This window comes from Ochotona curzoniae, unplaced genomic scaffold (genome assembly GCF_017591425.1).
Source record: "Ochotona curzoniae isolate NIBS_2020 unplaced genomic scaffold, NIBS_Ocur_1.0 scaffold_2453, whole genome shotgun sequence".
Classification (NCBI taxonomy): Eukaryota; Metazoa; Chordata; class Mammalia; order Lagomorpha; family Ochotonidae; genus Ochotona; species Ochotona curzoniae.
Window position 1 is genome coordinate 27,451,194 of NW_024467094.1, and position 22,255 is coordinate 27,473,448.

Here is a 22,255-nt window from a genome sequence, read left to right on the forward strand (position 1 = left end):
TGTTTATTGGTCATTTTGTTATTTTCATTGGAGAATTGTCTACCCAAATGTTTTCCCCATTTCCTATAAAAGATTTATTCATTTATTTGAAAGGCAGAGTGACAGAAGGAGAGGGAGACACAAACACAGAATCTTCTATCTGATGATTCATTGCCAGTATGCCCGGTCAAGTCTACGCTAAGCTGAAATCAGGAGTCAGGAACTCCATCCTGGTCTCCCATACGGTTGGGTGACAGCAGCCCAAGCACTTGGAACATCATCTGCTGCCTGTCTGGGTACATTAGCAGAAAGCTGGATCAGGAGCCGAGCAGCCAGAACTCAAATGGGAACTCTGATAGAACATCATAACAAGGAGCTGCCTAACCCATTATGCCACAATGCTGGCTCCTTGCCTGTTTTTCGTTTGGGTCATCTTTTAATTGTTGATTTGCAGTTTTTACATATTATAGATAAATCATATAGATATGGGATTTGTGAATATTTTCTCCTGTGGATTTTTATTACTATCTCTGGGTGTATAAAAATTTTAACTTTAATTAAATATTTCCTATTCAATAATGAAATATTATCCTATTTTTAGTTAGTTATGGGTGCTATTTTTTTCATTTAAAAAATTATTTGGGCCTGGTGGCATGGCCTAGCAGCTAAAGTCCTCGCCTTGAACACCCGGGATCCCATATGGGCGCCGGTTCTAATCCCAGCAGCTCCACTTCCCATCCAGCTCCCTGCTTGTGGCCTGAGAAAGCAGTCGAGGATGGCCCAAAGCTTTGGGACCCTGCACCTGTGTGGGATACCCGGAAGAAGTTCCTGGCTCCTGGCTTTGGATCAGCATAGCATCGGCCGTTGGGGTCATTTGGAGAGTGAATCATCGGACGGAAGATCTTCCTCTCTGTCTCTCCTCCTTTCTGTATATCTGACTTTCCAATAAATAAATAAATCTTTTTAAAAATTATTTTATTGGATAGGTAGGACAACAGAGCACTTTCTTCTTTTGGCCCACTAGCTGGGGCTGGGCAAGGTGGAAGATGGGAGCCTGGAACTCAATCCAGTTTGTCCACATAGGTGACAGGAACCCTACCACTTAAGCCATCCCTGCTGTTTCCCAGGGCACATGTTAGCAAGAAGCTGGCATTGGAAGTGGAGCTGGGACTTAGACCAATACTGGATGTGGGTGACCCAAGCAGTATCTTAACCCCTAAGCCAAATGCCCACCTCATGTGCTGGGTTCTTAAAGACTCACAGCATCCCCATGAGGTAGAGAATATCATTTGCACCTGCTGTGCAAGTGAGCAGATAGGGATACAGGAAATCTGATCACCTTGCCTACAATGGAGCAGTTCACAGGGCAGCCAGGCCTATCTTCCCGGGCCCTAGGGGGACACTCCCAGTTCCTGTAGCCTAGCAGTAAGAGGACCCTTATCCTATCCTGGGGCCCTCACATCTTGTTCATTGTTGAGACTGTCAGCTTAACAGTTCTCATAGCTCCTATGTTTATTACTATTGTTAAAGCATTAACGTGCGCAGCCTGTTTTTGACAGGGACTGGGACGCAGGTATTTTCATGACAGCTTCCTCAATGATGATGCCCTGCATCCAGGTCCTGGGCTCTCCCCTATCAGTGCAACTCCCAGGCACCAGAAGGAAGTTCTGGTCTTTACCCAGGGTACCAGAGAAAGCTCGATCAAACATGAGAGACCCGTGAAAGTTGCTTAGACCTGAGGTTGAGTGAAGAACAGCAGGAAAGGAGGTTAGAGGCCTTAGGTCAGGGGACGAGCCCCAGGAAGGAGCTAATCCAGAGTAAGGGAGGAGTAGGGGAAGGTACATTCAGGGTGTCCCATCTAACATGGCGCTGGGTAGCAGATAGGCATGGTTCCTGTCTGGGTGGGTCAGCTGAGGAATGGAGCCATCCCTGCCAGACCTGCTGGGGGACAGCGAGAAATGCCAGCAGGAGGCATCACATCATGTGGGTGGCCACTGCCAGGAGGCGGTTGGCTGGCCCTGTAACACACACCCTCAGAGCTGCCCAGGTGACCAGTTCCACATGAAACTGGGGGAAATGTTCCCCAAGTCCAGGGCTCTCTATGGATGGGCTTCAACATCACAAGAAAATGACACGTCTGGCTGTTGAGTGTGGCCCCAGCACTTCCTGTCCGGGACCTGCATTCCTTAGGCCAGCATGCCAAGGGCACTGTGAAGGAATGAATACACTACCCACAATATGCCACCCTGGTGTGTTGACTATTTTGGGTTAACAGCACTTGGAAAAGAGCAGGTACAAGAACATACCGCTCACTCTTAGGCTTCTTAAAAAAGGAGGAATGGAGGGGGCTGCCATTGTGGCGCAGAAGGTTAAGCCAGCACCTGCAATCCCAGCATCCCATATGAGCACTGGTTGGAGTCCCAGTTGGTCCACTTCTGATGTAACTTGCTGTTATTGTGCCTGGGAAGGCAACAGAAGATGGCCCAAGTGCTTGGGCTCCTGCCACTCACATAGGAGACTTGGATGGAGTTCTAAGTTCTTGGTTTTGGCCCATGTTGCGGTAGTCATTTGGGGAGTGAACCAGAAGGATGATTTTTGTTGCTTTACCTTCCAAATATGTAAATGAACACTAACCCCTCCCCACCCACAAACACACACTAGAACTTGGAAGAGTTAAGTGATTTGCCTAAGAGTAGCTGGGTAGGAGCCTGGCACAATAGTCTAAATCCTCACCTTGCAACCCCCAGCATGCCATACGGTGCTAGTTCATGTCCTGGCCACTCAACTTCCATTCAACAATCTGCTTATGGCCTGGGAAAACAGTCAAGGATGGCCCAAAACCTTGGGAGACCTGCATAGGAGACCCAGAGAAATTTCTTGATTCCTGGCTTCAGATTAGCTCAGCTCCAGGTGTTGTAACTACTTGGGGAGTAAACCAGCAAAAGGAAGATTGGTCTCTCCTTTCTGTAAATCTTCCTTTCCAGTAAAAATAAATCTTAAAGAAAAAAAAAAAAACCAGCTGCGTAGAAGTGACAGAAACACCAAGGAAGAGAATCATATTTTGTCACATTTCATCAGCAACAGCAACCTGGGAGGAGCCTGGGTGGGGCCAGGGAAGGGCCAGGGAGGCGTCAAGCAACTTCCTTGTAGACCACATTTCTGGAGGAGGAAAGATGCCTGAGAGAATCACAAGGCAACAGATGGACCTGACTATATAAATGTCACTGAAATTTTTCCAAGACTCGCTTCCAAAAAAGTAAGAAATCTTTGAAAGAGAAAAAGGCTAGCACACTGGAAGCAATCCTGGAAGTAAGATGAAGACCTCATTGACTTGTAGCACCTGTTACCTAATATCTACCTAGACAGTCAGTAACCTCCACTGTTGCTCAGGCTGTAACACAGGGTTCCCCTGTGCACCCAACACAGTAACTAAATATTCAATAGAGAATGTTTCCTCTGCCTGGCAAACCTCAATGTAAATTAAAGCAAGGTACCATTTACACATTTGACTATTTTAAGTTACTTTTTCATGTGTACCTCAACTTGGAGAAAAGGATTGGGAAGGATATCTGTGGTGGCAGTTGCCCACTTGCCTCATCATCCATTTCTTCTTCTTTCCTCTTTTAGAAATTAACTCAACCTCATATTTTGGATCACCATGCTCAGCAGTGACACAGCCCAGCTTCCCTGAGGACAAGGACAGTCAATTAGAAGCAAGGTGATGATGTGCGGCAGGTGCATGCTAGCAAAAGCCCTTTCAAGGATGCCAACACACTGCTGTCTTTCTCCTTCTTGCTGCTTGGAATGCAGACTCAATGGCTGGAGCTCCAAGGACCATGTTTAGATCACATGGGGAGACCCTGGGGGTGAAAGCCTTAAATGGAGTCTGTAAGGAAAAAGCCAGAAGCATTGGTTCTTCAAGACCAATGGATGTGCGTCCACCAAGCAAACCCTGAAATGCAATATCCAGAGGTCTTTTATGTGAAGAAAAACTGACCTCTATCTTGTTTGGATGCTATTTGGGTTTTTTCTCATATGCAATGGGACTTTATATAACCGATGCACACTTGATTTGCATGCTTTACTTTCGATGGGCCATCATTCATTAACTCTTGAATGCATCAGCAGGAAGCTGGATCAGAAGCACAGAGTAACCGGGACTAGAACCAGTCACTCTCATACGGAAGGCAGGTGCCTCAAGTAGTGTATTAACATACTGCACCACAATACCTGTCCCCTCCAAACCCCACACTGTCTCAACCACTGAGCCAAACACTCAACCCTGAAGAAATTGCTATTTTTTAAAAACTTCGCCAAAATATTTTCATTTATTTGAAAGAGCAACAAAAAGAGCTCCATCTTTCAATTACCAGTGCACTTCTCAAATGCCCACAGCAGCAGAGACTGTGAACTCCACCACAACCTCCCACACGAGTGTGATGGACCCACGATCACCTGCTTCTTTCCAGAATGCATGTGTGTAGGAAGCTGAACTGAAAACAGAGTGAGCTGGAACCTAGGCATTCTGATATGGGGAGGGTATCTCATCGGCTGCTCCACAGTGCCCCCGGCCCCTGTGAAGAAATTATTTTTATTTTAATGTTTACACATGTAGTTATATGTTAGGCGGTATCTGCAGGGACGGCTTTCCAAATGTACGGTGGTAATTTCTAGGTAGTAGAATTTCTATTTTCTTCTGTGTGGTTGAAATGCAGCCTATATTACTTTTTGAACATGATAATTAAAAAAGAAAAGCCATTTGAAAAACAAGGCTAACAATCCATGCCTTAGACTCCACCATCTCATTCTCAGGCGCTGACCTGAGGGAATAATTCAAGTAAAGGAAAATGCTATGTCCATTAACACACAGCAGAAGCAGCATTACCTGTTAACAGGGGAAATCGGGTAACCATATAAGGGACTTCCATTAGGGTAACGATGATTAAATTATTCATTCACTGAAACACTGTGCAACAATTAAAATGACAAAGATGATGACCACATAGCAATGTGGAAAACGACTTATGAAAAATGAGAAGCAAAAGGGACAGAACGCACAACAAGATCCATGCCCGAGTCCCAATTGGGCATGCACGTGGTGCACATTTGGACAAGGACAAGGGACACAGACACATCAAAACAATTTAATTTGTCGGGGCCACTGATTACAGGTGATTGATTTTTTTCCTTTTTCATTTGGGATTCTGTCTAGTGTTTCCACTTCGTTGTTTGTCTAACAAGACTAATTGGAGAGGTGGCTTGAAATACCCCCAAGAGGAAAGGAAGGAGTCAGCTGCTGGAAGGGAAAGCTGGGCTCTGTGGAAAGGAGGTCTGGGTGAGAGAACATCAGAGCTGATGCACAAGAGACAGCCACAGTTTTGTCCTCTCCTGAGTGGCTCAGGGCCACCTCCCCTTCACACTTGGACTTGACTCTGAGCAGATGCCAAAGCTAAGGGGCCAGCGCATGAGCTGCTCATCAAGGGACGTGGGGAATTCTCTTCAGATGAGATCCAGGAAAACCTGACCACGCTGGCTGTTGATTAAAGTGGGGAGACCAAGGACCAGGCAGGCCTCCCAGGGGGGAGTTTGGCATGGAGTCCCCAAGAAAAGGATGAGGAGCACCTCAAAGCCAGCAATTCACTTCTTATGATTTGTCCAAAATCTGAGAAAGCAATCAAAGTAATGCACAAAAAATATTTACAGAACACATCCATCACCAAAGTGTCTATAATTAGCAAAAACTGAAGCAGAGGAGGGCACGTGGCCTGGCCTGCAGTCCACGCTGCAGTGTCAGGCTTTGCTTTCTTGGTCTTGGCTGCTGATCGGAGCTGCCTGCTAAATGCAGACCCTGGGAGAGGAGACAGCAGCCAGAGATCAAGGAGCCGGGCTCCTCGCACCAATGGGCAAGACATGAACTGAGTTCTCGGCTCCCAGCTTGGTCCAGGCCCTTTTGGGCATTAGGGGAGTGAATCAGCAGATAGGAGTTCGTCTGTCTGGATCTTTCTCTCTCTCTGCATCTCAAATAAAATTTTTCAAATATTTGATTTGAAAATCCAACTAAGCTTCATCAAAAAAGAACTAGAAAACTAAGTTTCTTGGCAGGAGCATGCAGCAGTACACCATGGGGCCCACTAAAAATAGGATGTACATAAATACGGCAGGGAAAGATGCCCACTACATATTAGATAAAACAACCAGGCTCTGAAACAGCACATACGCGAGCCCCAACCCCTTTTTTTAAGAGACTGTAAATAAACTGATTAGTACGTAGGAATTTCTGTTAAGATACACACTAGAATCTTAAGAAGTGCTTAGTCCCAGAATTACGAGATGACCACTTTGATCTGGAAGTTTCACCTCAATTGTGCTACAAGTAAGAACCTGCAGGCCTGGGCCTGGTGTGATGGCTCAGTTGATTGAATCCTCACCTTGCAAGTGCTGGGAGCCCTTATGGGCACCGGTTCATGTCCTGGCTGCTCCACTTCCCATCCAGCTCCCTTCTTGTGGTATGGGAAAGAGGTAGAAGATAGCTCAAAGCCTTGGGACCCTGCACTCACATGGGAGACCCAGATGAAGCTTCTGGTTTCTGGCTTCGAATCAGCTCAGCTCTGGCTGTTGCGGCCACTTGGGAAGTGAATCAACCAATGGAAGATCTTTCGCCCTTTCTCTCTTTCTCTCCCTATATATGATTTTCCAATTAAAAAAAAAAATCTTAAAAAAGGAAGGGATGAAGAAAGGAGGAACGGAAGAAGAAAACCCACGGGCCTGCCTGTGAATGCCTCTCCCATTTATGTCCACTGTGGCTGGCTGCTCCTCTGCCCAGCATCTGGGCCCCATGCTGACAAATCAGTTGGCTTCTGAACACTGCAGGTCCCTGTGATGGGAGAACAGCTACTTACTCCTATGACTAAGACTGGCAAGTCCCACAGCCTCTTCCCAGCTCAAGAAGGAAGGGAGATCCAGAAGAAGCTCCTGGCTCCCGGCTTGGTGTAGCCATCTGTAGAGTGCTGGAAGATCTCTCCCTGTCTCTCCTTTCTGTAGTTCTGCCTTTCAAAGGAGAATGCTTGGACATATGTGGCCAGAGAGCCAGGAAACAGAGAGGGGCGCACTGCCACTCTGTCATGTCCAAAAAGCCATGTCCCACTATTCTCATCTCAGTATCTCGGGATGAAGATGGGAGACAAGCAGGTACCCAAACCCTCCTGATTCATTTAGGAAGCATCTGACAACAGCCTCCTGGGCTCCCCCTCCTGGACAGACTCATCTGGCAAAGCAACAGAAGGTGATCCCGTGCCACCCCCACCTGGCCCTGGCTCTCACCCAGCCCTTCCGCACAGGCCCCATGAGACACCCCAGCAGGGAGGCCAGGACATCTCAGGTGGCACGAGTCCTGGCAGCTGGGAGAAACCTGAGTGAGCCCAGGTTATCTGATGGCACCTGTTCTGGCCTCATGCTTACTTCTTGAATATCAAGATCAGGGGAAGGCTGGGGAAGAGGCTCCTAGGGCAGCCTGCCTCCTCCTCGCATCCTCCTGCCCCATCCTCGCATCCCAGGACACCTGAGGCACAGGAGGAGGTGGTGAGAAAAACATATTCCTGTTCCTTCCTGCTCCCCACCCCAGGACCCCCAGAGCCTGTATGTACACTGTGATTGCCAACCATGGAGCTGATCACTTTCCACATCTCTGATGTGCTAGTGAGCTCCTCACAGCCTAGGGTAGCTCCTGTTGCTCTCCGTGGGCCCGGCACACTGCCTGGCACACCATTAACATCCGCTGAATATTTCATGAATAAAGGAGAGGTGGTCACACTTACCATGTTACACAGGGTCAGAGAAAGACTGGCACTCACACCTGCTGGGCACACAAGAAACACACATGCCTGCCTCTGAGAGGATGGGTCTCCCGTCCTCAAGGATGCAGCTGGCGGAGTTACTGCAGGCATCGTGCCATTCCCTGGCACGACGCAGTATAACCCTTACAGAGATCCTTTGTGGAAGTACGACACCTTTGTCTCTCATCCACACATTCCACACACAGCACTCAGGTGAAGAGAATCATCCCTCCCTCCCAAAAAAAGAAAGCTTTTTTTTTTTTTTAATGGCTGAATGACAATTAACACACAGGACTGATTGGACCAGAAACACACATCTTACAACTCGGTTAACGAATTGATTTGAGCAACGATCATTGTTCAATACCAAAATCACGGAGCAAATGACTATATGGCAATAGGATCCTCCCTCCTGGGGTCTCTGGACGCCCTGCCTTGCTTGGAGGAAAACACATATCTGTACAACAGATATGCAGATCAAGTGAGCAAATGAGTATTACAGCCCACGGGTCGAGCCAGCAGACCCCAAGGGATACAACATGCATGTCATCGTCTTGCTGAAAATACTGATCCTGAATCGAATCAATAAGAAACGGCCCAAACACTCCCAGCAGACAGGACACTGCACAGGGCAGATGGTCTTGACTCCAAAAGACTCCACAGTTTTGTAATGATCCTGCTCCTGCATTAAGCCCAAGCCTGTTCAGGATACCTAGTGGGAGCCAGCTTTCTGGACTTCAGTGTCTGTCTCAGAGCCTCCTGCTCATGATGAGTAGGACCTCAGTCTCTGGAGAAAAGCTCCCAAGCTGGCACTGAAAAGGTAACCAGTAGTTGCTGTGTGTGATCGGAACACACACATAAGTCTACAAGTCCCAACACGCTGGCTGAACCCCAGCTCCCAGGAGGCCAGGGCCGGGCACATAACACATGAAGCAGATCTGGTACCAGTCAGGAGAGAATAGCTGTAAGCTGGGCCAGCTCAGCTCTCAGAGCCCACCTGGCCTCGCTGGGGATGCTGGCCGGTCTCCTGGCAGGAGGGAGATTCTCTGCTGCCAGGCTTTTTGCAGTTGAGGCAGGAGGGTGAGCAGCAGAGAGTCCAGCACAGCAAGACCTTCCCAGGAACACCGCAGACCACTGGAAAACCAAGGGGACTGGAGGTGACTACTTCGTCTTAGCAATTCCAACCCCATCCAGCACCGATGCCAAGGACCCTGGCACCACCCTCCCAGCCCCCTTCTCACTCGTCTTTCCCACTTGCCCTGGATTCTGCAGATCGGCAACTGGGGTTCCCCAAGTCCCCGCTGCCCCAACACACCTGTGATCGAGCAGCAACAGGCCTTGCTCCAGCAGTGCCCTCACCTCCTCGCTTGCTCCAAACACGGCCCACAAGCTGAGCTGCGGCTCAAATTGCTGCCAGTGCTGGGGAAAGCAGAGTCAGAGGAGAGGAGCTGACCAGGCAACTGTGGGCCACATGGCTGGCAGAGACGCGGGCTAAAGGTGGGTCAAGTCCAGCTTGGGGACCCCATAAACACAAAGACCAAGTCCATGGGCCTGCACAAAGTGGGGGAGCACCTCCACACCTACCTCACATGCAAGTTGAAGCCCCTCTTAGCCAAGCCCGATCTCCCTCTAGCCCTCCCCCTCCTGCCAGTGGGCACTTGGCCAGCCCTGCCCAGGGCTGTAGGACCCTGACTTCACTCAGGGCAGCAATGAGTCTGATCGATCTCCACTTATCTGAGGCTCTAGAGCTGCTCAAAGTCATCTGAAAACCCATTAGCCAGAGCTGGGAGCCTTTCTTCTGCCAAGGGCCATTTGGATATTTATAACGCCATTTGCAGGCCATACAAAAGTACCAACTTAAAAAATCATCCCACTGTAGATATTGGATTTCAAGTCCCGCCTGAGGTTGCCTTGGCAGGTCAAATGACTTTGCAGGCCTTATATGGATTGTAGGCTGGATGTTCCCCAACCTCAACTCCCTCATATTGCTGAGAAAACAGAGGCTAGTCCCCATTAGAATGGGGAGTAGGGCCCAGGTCTCTGTAGCCCTGGGTAAGGTTCTAACCATCATACCACACTGCCCACTGCTTCTGCACTTCAGGTCTCAGCCAGCTAAGACCCAGCCTCCAGGTGCCAATCCCAGAGGAAGGAGTGAGGAATATATCGAGGCAGCAGGAGAGACGCAAGAGACTGATTCTGCCAGAGACAGGACAGGGGAACAAAGTGGAGAACTCTGTCCCTTACCTCGTGTGTGATCCCCACATCCGTGCGTAGCCCCATGGCCAACACTTCTTCCAGCCTGAAAGAGAATTGAGATGTTTTAGGACTTTTCTCTCCCATTCTTCAAGCCCTAGGCTGGGATGCATGTTTAGGCAGTCAGTGGGAATCACATGGAATGGGGCACACAAGGCACAGGGCATATGGTGCTGGGCCCCTACACCAAGAGCCCGTGCCTTCGGATGCTCACAGCTCCAGCTGGCCCAGTGGGGTGCGCTTCCGGGTACCATGACCAAACAGCATCACCTCCTTCATCCAGTTGTCAGGCTCCAGGGTCTGGATCCGAGCCTCCCGGGCCTGGCCCCCGGCACCCTGGGGCACAAATCGGCCATGGGCCCCTGCAAATGGCAACAGCATTAGCAGCAGCTAGCACTGTATGTGTACAGATGCAAAGCAGCAATCTTCCAAGTGTGGGGTTGGACTGCCAGCACCCAGCAAGCTAGAAATGCAATTGCTGGGGTCCTATTCCAGCCCCAGCCAATCAGAGGCAGGGTCCAGCAGTATGGGTTTTGCTTTCTATGTTCATTCATCGACTCATTCACTCATTCATTTGAAAGACAGAACAGAGAGAGAAGGGGACAGAGAAACATTTTCTCTCTACTGGCTCATTCCTTGCATGGTTACAACAATGAGGGCTAGGCCAGGAGGAAGCCAGGTCCTTGGAATTCCACCCAGTGCTTGGGTGGCACGGACTCAAGCACTGGGGTCATCTACTACTGCTTTCCCAGGTGGAGTCGTAGGGAGCTGGATCAGAATCGGGGCAGCTGGGACTCGAACTAGTGCTCAGATGGGATGCTGATACTGCAGGCAGCAGCTTAACATGCGGTACCACAATGCCAGCCCCATAGTCTGGGATTACACATGCCAAGATAGAGAGCTATGGTGCCAGGCACTATGTCAAGCCCCTTAAAACACACGCTGAACACTTAGCATACAAGCAACGGAGGCTTGAAGAGGTTACTAAGAGGCCAAGTTCACACACACAGGCATGACGTTCCTCTCCTGAGTCATCCCTTTTGTGGTTCACCGCAGCTCACTCACCAGGCCCGATGCCAAGGTACTGGCCGCACTGCCAGTAAGTCCAATTATGGGTACTGAGCGCCCCCTGTGGGAAGCGAGGGAACAGTCAATGCAGGGGGTAGAGGGCAGTGGTGTCTGCTTAGGCTGGGGCACCTCAGGTGGGAAAGCCTGCAGCAGGGACCCACAACGCCCTGGGCCCATCCCTGCTGGTCCACTCCCCAGCACCACCATCAACCCCAGGACTCACATTGCGGGCAAAGTTGGAGACCTCGTACTGGCGGAAGCCTGCCTCCTGAAGGGCAGCCCGACCCTCCTGGTACATGTCGGCTGCCAGCTCAGGGTCAGGGGCAGGGAAAGTACCCTGCTGCACCTGGGTGAAGAGTGTGGTGCCCCGCTCCAGGGACAGCTGGTAGAGGGAGATGTGGTCATCACAGTGCTGTAGCAATTCCCGCAGCTGCCCTAGCCACGGTCCCAGCTGCTGCGCAGGCAGCCCCAACATCAAGTCTATAGACACACGGCCCGGGAAGAGACGTCTGGCTTCGGCCAGCGTCCGCAGAGCATCACTGGCTGAGTGCGTCCTGCCTAGCAGTCGGAGCTCTGAGTCGTCCAGGGACTGGGAAGACAGGAGCAGGGGGTCAGCATGCTAGGAGACATAATCACGGGGGTGTTGCAGGGACTGAAGGTGAGGGCGTGACAGCCAAGCAAGTGCTGAGAGCAATCAGTCACCAAAAGATCTCTGTGTGCTGTCTGCATTTAAGTTCATTCTTGGACCCTTCTACTGTTAGCTCCATTTTACAGATAAGAAAACTGAGATTCCAAGACGTTAAGTGCCCTGCCCAAGACCTACACCTGCAAAGTCAGACCTGGAAGGCAGGACCACCTGACTCCAAAGTCAAGGTCAAGGTCAATGGTCCTTCCCACCTGACTCCAAAGTCAAGGTCAAGGTCAAGGGTCCATCTTTACTGCACCTGCTATTTTGAAAGCAACCAAACCTGTACGAAAGGTGACAGGAGAGCATCCAGGTTCACCAACATCTCACCACACTTTGTCTCTCTCCAGATATAAGCATACTGTCATCCAGAACCATCTGAACATCCCTGACAGATCAGCGCTGTTCAAAAGAACTTCCTGCCATGATAAAAATATTCTGTATCTGCACTGTCTACTGCAGGTCAGCACTAGCCAGGCGTGGCCATTTAAACTGAAACTGAAATGGGGCTGGCACTGTGGTGTGCAGGTTAAGCCACCATTTGCTCTGCTGGCATCCTGTGGCAGAGCACTGGTTTGAGTTCTGCCTGCTCTGCTTCTGATCCAGCTCCCTGCTAATGTGCCTGGGAGAGCAGTGGAAGACGGCCCCAGCGTGTGGGTCCTATGAACCACACGGGAGGTCTGAACAGAGTCCCAGCTTCCTGGCTTTGGCTTGGCCTAGCGCTGGCCATGGAGCCGTTTGAGGAGTGAAGCAGTGCCTGAGATATCCTTCTTATCTCTCCCTCTCCATCACTCTGATTTCCAAAGAGACAAAGCAAGTCTTTAAATATAAACAAATAGATTCCAATTTAAATAAGCACATCCTAAGTGCTCACAAGCTTACTTGGCTGGCAGCTGCTGGCTAAACCAACCCAGGTATTCTGTTCCTCACCTCTGAAACACTTCAGTGCGCCTTCACTAAGAAAACAAGGACATTTTCACACAGTGCCACCAGCCAGCCACAGGCTCCAGGAAAGGTCATCCTGACACAACACCATGACCTGACACAGTTGTATCCAAATCTGGGAACACCTACTGCAGTAATGTCCCCCTTCCAGCCCAGCCAGGGGTTGCATTCAGCTGTCACTGTCCCCTGAGTCACCTTCAATGAACTCTGGAGTCCCAGCCTTTCTTCATCTTTCGTGACACTGGCTTTTTAAAGAGTGCAGCCCTGTGGCTCCTAAAAATGTCTCAGGGTAAGATGTTGCCATCTTGGCATCCCATATGGATACCGTTTCGAGTCCCAGCTGCTCCACTTACGATCCAACTCTCTGCTAATGTACCTGGGAAAGCAGTCGGGGAAACACTTGGGCCACGGCACCCACAGATGAGACCCAGAAGAAGCTCCTGGTTCATGGCTTCAGACCAGCCATTTGGGGAGTGAACCAATGGATAGAAGATCTCTCTGTAAGTTTGCCTTTCAAATAAAACATAATTTAGTCTCCTGAAAGAACAACAAGAAAAAGCTTGTAGGAAGCTGAAATGCCAGCAAAGCAGCCTGTAGTCAAGTTATTATCAAAGTGTTACCACAGGGCCGAATGACACCAGAATATCAATGAGATGCTTGCCTCAGGAGTGGCTGCCACTCAGCACTGCAGGCCTGGGTGCCCTGGAATGAATGGGTGAAGTGGCTTACCTGGAGGCCAATGGACAGCCTGTTGACCCCAGCTGCCCCGAAGGCTGCCAGCCTGGAGCCTGCTGCTGAGGTGGGATTAGCTTCCAGGGTGACTTCCGAGTCTGCAGGGAGGTAGGCTGCCCGTGCCACCTCCTCCAGGATGGCAGCCACTGTGTGGGGACTGGCCAGACTGGGGGTTCCTCCACCAAAAAACACAGACTCCACCCTGGGAGGAGGGGGTGGGGAAGCATGAGACATGGTGGGGAGGGGGTGCGCTCGGCTGCTTGCCATATCACTCCCCCATCATTCCGGGGATAGCACCCACCGTTGCACGCCGCTCATGCGCAGCAGTGTTTGCGCCTCGGTCACCAGGCACTGACTCATCACCTCCTCCTCCACTCCACGGGCGATGTACTTGTTGAAGTTGCAGTAACTGCAGCGCTTCTCGCAGTAGGGCCACTACAGGGAAGGAGAAAAGTGGGGAGGCCCTAAGTGCGGGTTCTGGCCCACACTTCCATCCCAACCGGACATCCGAAATCCAAACCACACACAGTACCCCATTCCCTACACACACGCACACACCTGAGGGTCACACTCAGGTTGTAAGAAAATGGGCTTAGGCGGGAGATCACGGAGTCAGGGTCACCGAGCTGGTGCGTATCAGTGACTTGAGGGCGCCGGGCCTCATCCCAGACCCCGGGTGCAGGCCCGGAGAGACTGCGGGTGTGCCTGTCCCCTGACCAGCCTCCCACTGGGCTCCGCGTGGCCATGGCCACCGTGGGGCGCTGTGAGCCGCGCCCCCTCACTCACGTGCACGTAGAGCGCCGCGCGCGCGCTCGCCGCCTCCGGCCCCGGGGACGCTCCCTCGCCGTCCACGCGGCGGCGCCTCTGGGCCGCCCTGGCCGCTGCCGCCGTCCACCCGCGGGCCAGCGCCCGGGGCAGCACCATGGCGCGCAGTCCGCGCGACGATGCGGGGCAGCGAGCCGAGCCGAGGCGCAGAGGGCGCAGAGGAAGGAAGAGGGACTGCGTGACGCGGCCCGCATCCGCCGAAGCGCCGGGGCCCTCGGGTCTGCGGCGCCACCTGCTGGGCAGGGGTGCCCGCGCCGCCGCCTGCCCGGCTTTTCCCAAGGTCGCGGGGCAAGCGAGCGACTCGCCGACTTCCCGACAAGTTCCCAGACCTATCCAGGAGCCCTTAGCTCCTTGGCACTTCCCTTACATTTTCTGTGCCTGGCTCGGAGCTGGGCACCGGGCACAGCTACGTGCGGAAGACCAGGTCGACGTCTGACAGGAGAGTGGCAAAGGGACAAATCAGGATGGAAAACACATTAATTCAGTGTTGCTTGTCATTTGGCCAGTACTCAGTAAATGAAAGGTCATTCCCTTGGGGGGAGGGGTGCAGGAGGAACAGAGCACAAAACAGTGTTGGACTGGATCCTAAAGGAGCAGAAAGTCCCAGGAGGAATTGACTTGGCCTAGAGAGTCGGCTTTTCATATCCTGGGTCAGGTCAGCCTGAGCACCCTGGACTGTACCTGCTGGATGGTACATGCCAGGGTAGAAGAAGGATAGAATGCTGGGGACGTTGGTACAGAGGGTAGGGTGCCAGTCAGACTGCTGCTGTCTGTGTGCCGAGAATATCCCATGGGTTTAAGGCCCAGCTTTGCTTCCAGCACCCAGCTTCCTGCCGGTGGGAGATAGTGAATGATGTCTCAGGAGGCTTCAGCCTGGCCTGACCTTGGCTGTTGCAGGTATTTGGGAAGTGAATCTGTGAACGGAGGGTGCTAGCTCTCTGCCTTTCAATGACATGAATACATATATTTAAAGATTGGTTTTATTCTGGAGCTTGGTGCTGTAGCCTAGTAGCTAAAGTCCTTTCCTTGCATGTGGTGCTAGGATCCCATATGGTTGCTGGTTCGTGTGCTGGCTGCTCCATTTCTCATCTAGCTCCCTGCTTGTGGCCTGGGAAAGCAGTAGAGGATGACTAAGGCCTTAGGACCTGCCCCTGTGTAGGAGACCTGGAAGAAGCTCCTGGCTTCTGGCTTCAGATCTGCTCGACTGTGGCTGTTGCAGCCATTTAGGGAGCCAATCAGCAGACAGAAGATCTTTGTCTCCCTTTCTCTCTGTAAGTCTGACTTTCCAATAAAAATAAAATAAATATTAAAAAAAATTTTTTTGTTTATTGGCAAGGGAGAGTTATGGGGCGAGGGAGACTGCAAAGAGCGAGGTCTTCCATCTACTGGGTCACTCCCTAACTGGCCACAACAGCCAACACCAGGCCAGGCCGAAGCTAGCAGCTAGGAGCCTCCTCTAGGTCTTCCATGTGAGTGCAGGGGCCTAAGCACTTAGACCACCTTCCATTGTTTTCTCAGACACATTATCAGGGAGCTGGGTCAGAAGTGGAGCAGACATGTCTTGAACCTACTCCCTTGTGGACTGCTGGTGTCCCAGATGGTAGCTTTACCCTCTGTGCCACAACACTGGCCCCATAAATTGAATTTTTAGAAGATGGTGTTCACAGGGGAGGTGGAGGGACAGAAGAACGGGGTGGGCAGGCAGACACCTGGAGAGGCAGCAAATGAAGTGGAAAGATTGTGGGCTTTATGGTCACAACAGAGAGGGCTGGACTGCTCCCCAGCAGCCCTGGGCCACTCCCAGTTTATTCTTAACTCTTTTCTAGTTTGTTGAGATTTCTAGCTTGTTGTAGAATGCACTGAAAGTGCAAAACCCCGAGGGAAGGAGGACCTGGCTAGAACCCCCTGAGCCCTGTTCCATTCCCACCTAGAAACAGGCCATCCTCTCATGCTGTAGCCCAGTCCCAGCACATCACAGGGCCTGGGACAGGCTGGAGGTCCCTTAGCTGCTGCACAGGCACAGGGGAGGCCCTGGCAGCTTTCCTGAGCCTCAGGGACCAGCTCAGAATGACCTTGCCGCTTCACTGTGAGCAATAAGCCCACCTCACTGACTTGATCAAGACTGATTAATTTGTAACGCAGAGTGAGAGACCTTCCATCTTCTGGAGCCCTTCCCAAAGGGTTGCCAACAATCAGGGCCAAGACAGGAGCACCACTGGAGTCTCCCACATGGGTAGCAGGAACTCCAGCACTTGGGCCATCCTCTCTGCCTTCCCAGGAGCATTAACAGGGAGCTGGATCAGAAGTGGGGTGGCTGGGATGGAAGCAGCACTCCAACACGGGATGCAGGTAGCACTCCATGCTCTCCGTGCTGTGTGGAACTGCTCTGTGCCGATGGTCTGCCTCAGCACACTCACAGCGTGGTGACTGGTGCCTGCTCTACTGACAGCCAAATTCTCATCCCAGCTGTGCAACCTTGGGCACACCCCTAACTTCCCTGAGTTTCTGTGTCATTATGTGTGAAGCGGGCCACCTAGAGGGAGCACTACATGGCGGTTTTTCACATGGAGGAGGCATGCACTTGGGATGGGGTGGGGTGGTGAGTAGGGCATTGCAAGAGGGAAGAGTGTCTATGCACTTCCTAGAACCCAAAAGCTTTTAGTTCTTGAGTCAAGCAGCAGCCTGTGCCATCTGGCCCTGCCCCTCAGGGATGTCCTAAGTTCAAGGAAAAAAAAAAAAAAGAAGAAGAAAAAGAAACTCAGGTTGGGAAAGGAGACAGGCAATGGGGGTGGGGTGATAGTTAAAAGGCCAGTTTTTAAAAACTGACTCTGGGGTAGATGCCTGGCACCCATATGGGCTCCAGTTCTGCTCCACCTCTGATCCAGCTCCCTGTTGATGTGCCTAAAAGAGCAGCGAAAGGTGGCCTAATTGTATGGGCTCCTGCGACACACATAGGGAGACCCAGCAGGAGTTCCTGGCTCCTGGCTTCGGCTGGCCCAGCCCCAGCCTCCTGTTTCCATATTGGTGTGCTTGGACTTGCTCCTGAGTCTGCCTCATGAGTCCAGCTTCCTGCCAGTGAAGACCCGTGTAGGCAACAGGTGATGGCTTGGTAGTCATGGTCTTCCCCCTCACACTGGAGGCCTGGGCTAGATTCTTGCCTCCTCGCTTCAGTTAGGATGAACCAGGGGATAAGTTCTGTTTCTCTACCTCTGAAATATATTTTTTAAAGATTTTGTTAATTCTCAAGGCAATTATATAGGGAGAGAATGAAGAAGAGAAAACTTCCAACTTACTGATTCACTCTCAAAGTGGCTGCAATGGCTGCACGTGGGCCATTCTGAAGCTGGCAGCCAGGAGCTTCTTCCAGGTCTTCCACATGGGTGCAGGGTTTCAAGCACTTATGCTATCCTCTACTGCTTTCCCAAGCCTTTAACAGGAAGCTGGGTTGGAAATGGGGCAGTGGGACCTGAACCAGCATTCATAGAAGATGCTGATAGTATAGGCAGCTGCTTTACCCACTTAGACCACAGCACCAGCGCCATCGAATAGTTTAGAAATGTTTAATTGACTTTGGTAATGGCTGCATACATCTGTGAATATACTCAAATCCATTGCGTTGTATGCTTAAAACCAGGTGACTTGAATGAATTATAACTCAACAAAGCTCTGATTAATAAAAAAGAATTCTTGCTAGACTAATGAAACAACAATGTGACAAAGAATTAAATGAGTAGAGCCTGAAACAATTTTGTTTTTTTGGTTGATAGTTCAAAGGGCTGAGGCGATGGTGGGATTCGTAAGGAACAAAGCATCAGCACTTTCTAGGTGAGGAAGAGGAGTCAAGGTGCCAGTTTCCCTTCCATCTCTTCCTTTCTCCATCCCACAGCATCTGCCAAGAGAGCACGCTGCCAGCAACCAGCCAAGAAAACAGAGACGCTCTTTATTTCAAATCACAAAGACCGGGGATTGGTGGGGAGGGCAGGGGCAGGCAAAGAGCCGCCTCCTCCTTCACAGCTTGAGCCGCCTTTCCATCTGCTCTCGGAGTTTAAATTTCTGGATCTGGAAAAAACAGAAAGGATTCAGAGGTAGACCCAGGGCTCCCACAAGTGGGCCGAGGTCTAAGGGGCTCCTCGGCTCTAGCGCCTGGCCCTCCCCATCTCCCCTCACACACCTTCCCGGAGATGGTGAGGGGGTACTCGTTGACAAACACAATGTAGCGGGGAATCTTGAAGTGGGAGATCTGCAGATCAAGGAGAGACAGCACATCAGGTTCAGTAAGGTCAGAGGGTGGGGGGGAAGGGCCAGGGAGCAGGTGCACCCGCAGAGCGACCCCAATCCTGAGTAAGGCGGTACAAAGTCCAAGCCGGGGAGCCAGGGTGACGTCAGCAGGAGGTGACGTCAGCCGGGGTGACACTGAGGCGCGTACCTTCCCTTTGCAGAATGCTTTGATCTCCTCCTCCGTGACCGTCTGCCCACTCTTGAGTCGAATGCAGGCGCAAATCTCCTCCCCCATCCGCTTGTCCTTCACGCCTACCACCTACCAAGGGACAGACACTGCTATCAGACACCCCTGTCCGGCACGCCCATCTGCATGTGTGCGTGCACGCGCACACACACGCACCATACACAGGTTCCCACCTCTGGGGCCCGGCGCCTCACCTGCACCTCCTGCACCTGCGGGTGGGTATGGAAGAAGTCCTCAAGCTCCGCGGGGTAGATGTTCTCACCACCGCGGATGATCATGTCCTTGGAGCGGCCCACGATCCTGCAGAAGCCCTGCTCATCCATTGAGGCTATATCTCTGTAAGCAAAGCCCGCACAGTCTCTCACGCAGCTGCCTCGCACCCCCACTGGATGTGGACTGAGCACCTACTATGTATCTTCACTGTTCTAGACTGTGAGAAACAGAGTGGGAACGAGACACACTGTTCTCTGGGGCAGAGAAAAAGATTTCTTGGACCGGCTCTCTCACTCAATAGTAGCTAACATCCACTTTTTTTTTTTTTTAAAGATTTATTTTTATTATTTTGTTATTGGAAAGGCGGATGTACAGAGAGGAGAGACAGAGAGGAAGATCTTCCGTCCGATGATTCACTCCCCAAGTGAGCGCAACGGGTCGATACTATGCCGATCCGAAGCCAGGAGCCTCTTCTGGGTCTCCCACGCGGGTGCAGGTTCCCAAAGCTTTGGGCCGTCCTCGACTGCTTTCCCAGGCCACAGGCAGGGAGCTGGAAGGGAAGCGGGGCTGCCGGGATTAGAACCGGCGCCCATATGGGATCCCGGGCGTGCAAGGCGAGGACCTTTTAACCACTTGCGCCACTGCGCCGGGCCCCATCCACTTCTTGTGCATGGCTGGCTTGTGTTCCAGCACTGGGTTCTCAGCTTAGACACTCCCAGAAGCCTTCTCTGAATAAGTGGGGCTCCCCTCTCCCCACAGCCACCCTGACCCCCACAGCTCTATGCAACTGTCCTACCAGGATTTTGCCATGGGAGAAACGAGAGCAGAACTCTTCTCGTCTAGCTCCCCCACCCACTGTCCAGAGCAATGCCGGAACACAGCAGGAGCAGACCAAGAAACGGCTTGAGCAACCAGGGCCCAGCACAGTAGCCTAGCCACTAAAGTCCTCACCCTGCATGCGCTGGGATCCCATATGGGCACCAGTTCATATCCTGGCCACCTCCGCTTCCCATCCAGCTCCCTGCTTGTGGCCTGGGAAAGCAGTCAAGGATGGCCCAAAGCCTTGGGATCCTGCACTATGTGGGAGATCTGGAGGAAGCTCCTGGCTCCTGGCTTCAGATAGGCTCAGCTCCGGCCATTGTGACCACTTGGGGACTGAATCATCGGATGGAAGATCTTTATCTCTGTCTCTCCTCCTCTCTGTATTTCTGACTTTGCAATAATAATAAAAATAAATCCTTTAAAAAAATAATCAGCCAACTCTTGGCAGCCATTGTGTGGATGTTGGCATCATGTGTGCAGTCCAAGTCACCTCCCTCGGTTCTGCACAGTTTACTCCCATGGTCCATGTTCTGGATATTTAGGCTCCAGGAAAGAAGGGGACTGCTGGACACACACATGTATACACATACCCCACCACACGCATACTGTGCTACCTCAATGTTCCCCACCCAGGCTCCCCTCAGCAGCCAGCCCTCTAGCCGCCGGCCTTCTCACCCTGTCCGATACCACTTGTCCTGACTAACTGCTTCCAAGGTCTTCTGCGGCTCGTCCCAGTAGCCCTGCATGACGCAGTACCCTCGGATGCACAGCTCCCCGGGCGTGTTCAGCTCTGCCAGCTTCCCTGTTTCTGTGTTCACGATCTGGGCCTGCGACAGATCACCTTCACAATGGGCAGTCTCGGGACTGGGGACAGTATTACGTTCACCTCCTCCCCAACACTGCCCTCCCCCCAATCCCTAGCTTTGCCCATCCCGGTTCAGGCAAGGGAGACAAAGGGCAGGAGAGCTATTTTTGGTTGGGCACAAAAGAGCAACTGAAGCCCATCCAGGCTGAGGATGGGGGTGGGAGGCTGCTTAGGAAACAGTGAGCAGGGAATGGCTGCAGAGGAGGTCTGCCAAGAGCCCAGTGGGCTGGGGGACCAACTATTGCATAGAAGACGAGACAGGAGCCTCCTACTTGCCATGAAGTGGCAGATAAAGAAGCCAGAGAAGGTGGGCACAGTAGCACATGTGAGTGGGAGAGGTGTGTAAAAGCCTAGGAGTGAAAACAGACTGCAGGCAACATGCCAGGGAAAGCTGAGCCTTTATGAGCCTCAGTGTCTGCGTCTGTGAAATGGGGCAAACTCTGCCGGTCTGTGTTGAAACTGTCTGTGGGTATTTCGATGAGGGTGGCCACATCTCTGCACCCTTGCTCCACCTAGGACTGCTCTGTGAGGACGGGAGGGCCACACCAGGACAGCAGCTAGCCCCACAAGGGCAAGGGCATGAGGGGGGCTGGCCTAAGAGAGCAGGGAGGGAAGTCACAGCTGGGAATCGGGTTGAGAAGCGCCCCGGGAGTAGTCCCTGAGACACAAGGGAAATTGTTTACACCAAGCAGAAAGAGGAACTCAGCTGGGGCAAGGCAGGGAGGTGCTGGGGGCGGGAGGAGAGCAAACTGTGTAGGAAAAACCCTCCGTGCCCTGGCTGCTCTCTGAGGCAGCCCTGAAACAGACAGTGGGCTTGGCAAAAACACACCTCAGACAGGAAGGGAGGCTGTGGAGAAGGCAGCTGGCGGCAGACACACTTCCCCTTTTGGCCCCCAGAGGAAGCCCCCTGGCCAGGCCGCCGGACAGCCTATGCTGCTGGGTTTTGCAGCATCTGGAAGGCACCAGTCGGATCCCTAGGGTGGGCTGGGGGGTGGGGCGGCGGTCTCGGGGAGAAGCTCACCTCTGTGTGAGGCATGACTCTGCCCACGCTTTCTGCCTTCTGCTCCAGTGTGTCCTCGGGGAAGTTCATGAAGGTCACAGGACTGTTTTCTGTGGTTCCATAGACAACCTGGAGGGTATTGGGGGGCAGGGGAGAGCTCAAACGCTGCAGAGCAGGGAGGCAAGCCACTCCGGGTCAGGGGTGGGGAGGGCAGGAAGCAGACTGGTGTGAACAGAGAGATCCCAGCGAACGGGACGTGGTCTCTGCAGGGACCCCAGATGGTGAGCTGGGGACCCATGCTGTGCTAGCCAGGGGTCACCCCATCTCATTTCCATACGTGTGTGCCCACAACTCCTGGCATCACTGGTGCCCTAGAAATCTCCCCACACCTCCAGGCTGCCTGAGCCCCACCTGCTGCTCCCTTCCAAGCTTGAGGCCCCATAAGCTTGCTTGATGAGAAAACCAGATTGCCTTGGCGCAGCCAGGAGCTACACAGACAAAACCCCCCATCCCCACCCCCACCCAAATCCCAAGACAAGTGCCTGGGCCTTGGGGTAGGCGCCCTTAGGCT

General features: G+C 52.2%; 2 protein-coding genes across 3 annotated transcripts in view; both read right to left on the bottom strand.

Moving 5' to 3' along the window:
- Positions 1-8,051: 8,051 nt before the first annotated feature.
- On the bottom strand, positions 8,052-14,418 carry RSAD1 (radical S-adenosyl methionine domain containing 1). Of its 2 annotated transcripts, XM_041001215.1 has the most exons (9): positions 14,281-14,418; positions 13,796-13,929; positions 13,492-13,696; positions 11,356-11,721; positions 11,130-11,193; positions 10,279-10,426; positions 10,056-10,110; positions 9,127-9,230; positions 8,052-8,945 (listed from the first exon to the last, which is right to left on the bottom strand). In XM_041001215.1, the coding sequence occupies exons 1-9, from the start codon at positions 14,416-14,418 to the stop codon at positions 8,798-8,800; spliced, it is 1,362 nt and encodes a 453-aa protein (XP_040857149.1). In that variant the 3' UTR covers positions 8,052-8,797. The 2 variants fall into 2 exon arrangements, with proteins under 2 accessions (XP_040857149.1, XP_040857150.1); XM_041001216.1 differs by lacking the exons at positions 13,796-13,929; positions 14,281-14,418 and having other exon boundaries at positions 9,171-9,230; positions 13,492-13,776.
- A 3,821-nt stretch (positions 14,419-18,239) lies between these two features.
- Positions 18,240-22,255, bottom strand: part of ACSF2 (acyl-CoA synthetase family member 2) — a 32,790-nt gene continuing 28,774 nt past the window's right edge. The window contains exons 11-16 of the mRNA XM_041000737.1: positions 21,706-21,813; positions 20,495-20,646; positions 18,979-19,120; positions 18,746-18,856; positions 18,491-18,559; positions 18,240-18,378 (exon numbers count right to left, since the gene is read on the bottom strand). Of these exons, the coding sequence (XP_040856671.1) occupies positions 18,328-18,378; positions 18,491-18,559; positions 18,746-18,856; positions 18,979-19,120; positions 20,495-20,646; positions 21,706-21,813 (633 nt within the window). The 3' untranslated portion in view covers positions 18,240-18,327. The remainder of the gene's footprint in view (positions 18,379-18,490; positions 18,560-18,745; positions 18,857-18,978; positions 19,121-20,494; positions 20,647-21,705; positions 21,814-22,255) is intronic.

Excerpts from the sequence above, each read along its gene's own strand:
- RSAD1 (XM_041001215.1), bottom strand. The coding sequence starts at position 14,418 with ATGGTGCTGCCCCGGGCGCTGGCCCGCGGGTGGACGGCGGCAGCGGCC. Across the intron at positions 11,194-11,355 it reads TCTCCAACTTTGCCCGCAAT|GGGGCGCTCAGTACCCATAA; the intron begins GTGAGTCCTGGG and ends CGCTTCCCACAG. Across the intron at positions 10,427-11,129 it reads GTACCTTGGCATCGGGCCTG|GGGCCCATGGCCGATTTGTG; the intron begins GTGAGTGAGCTG and ends TGCCATTTGCAG.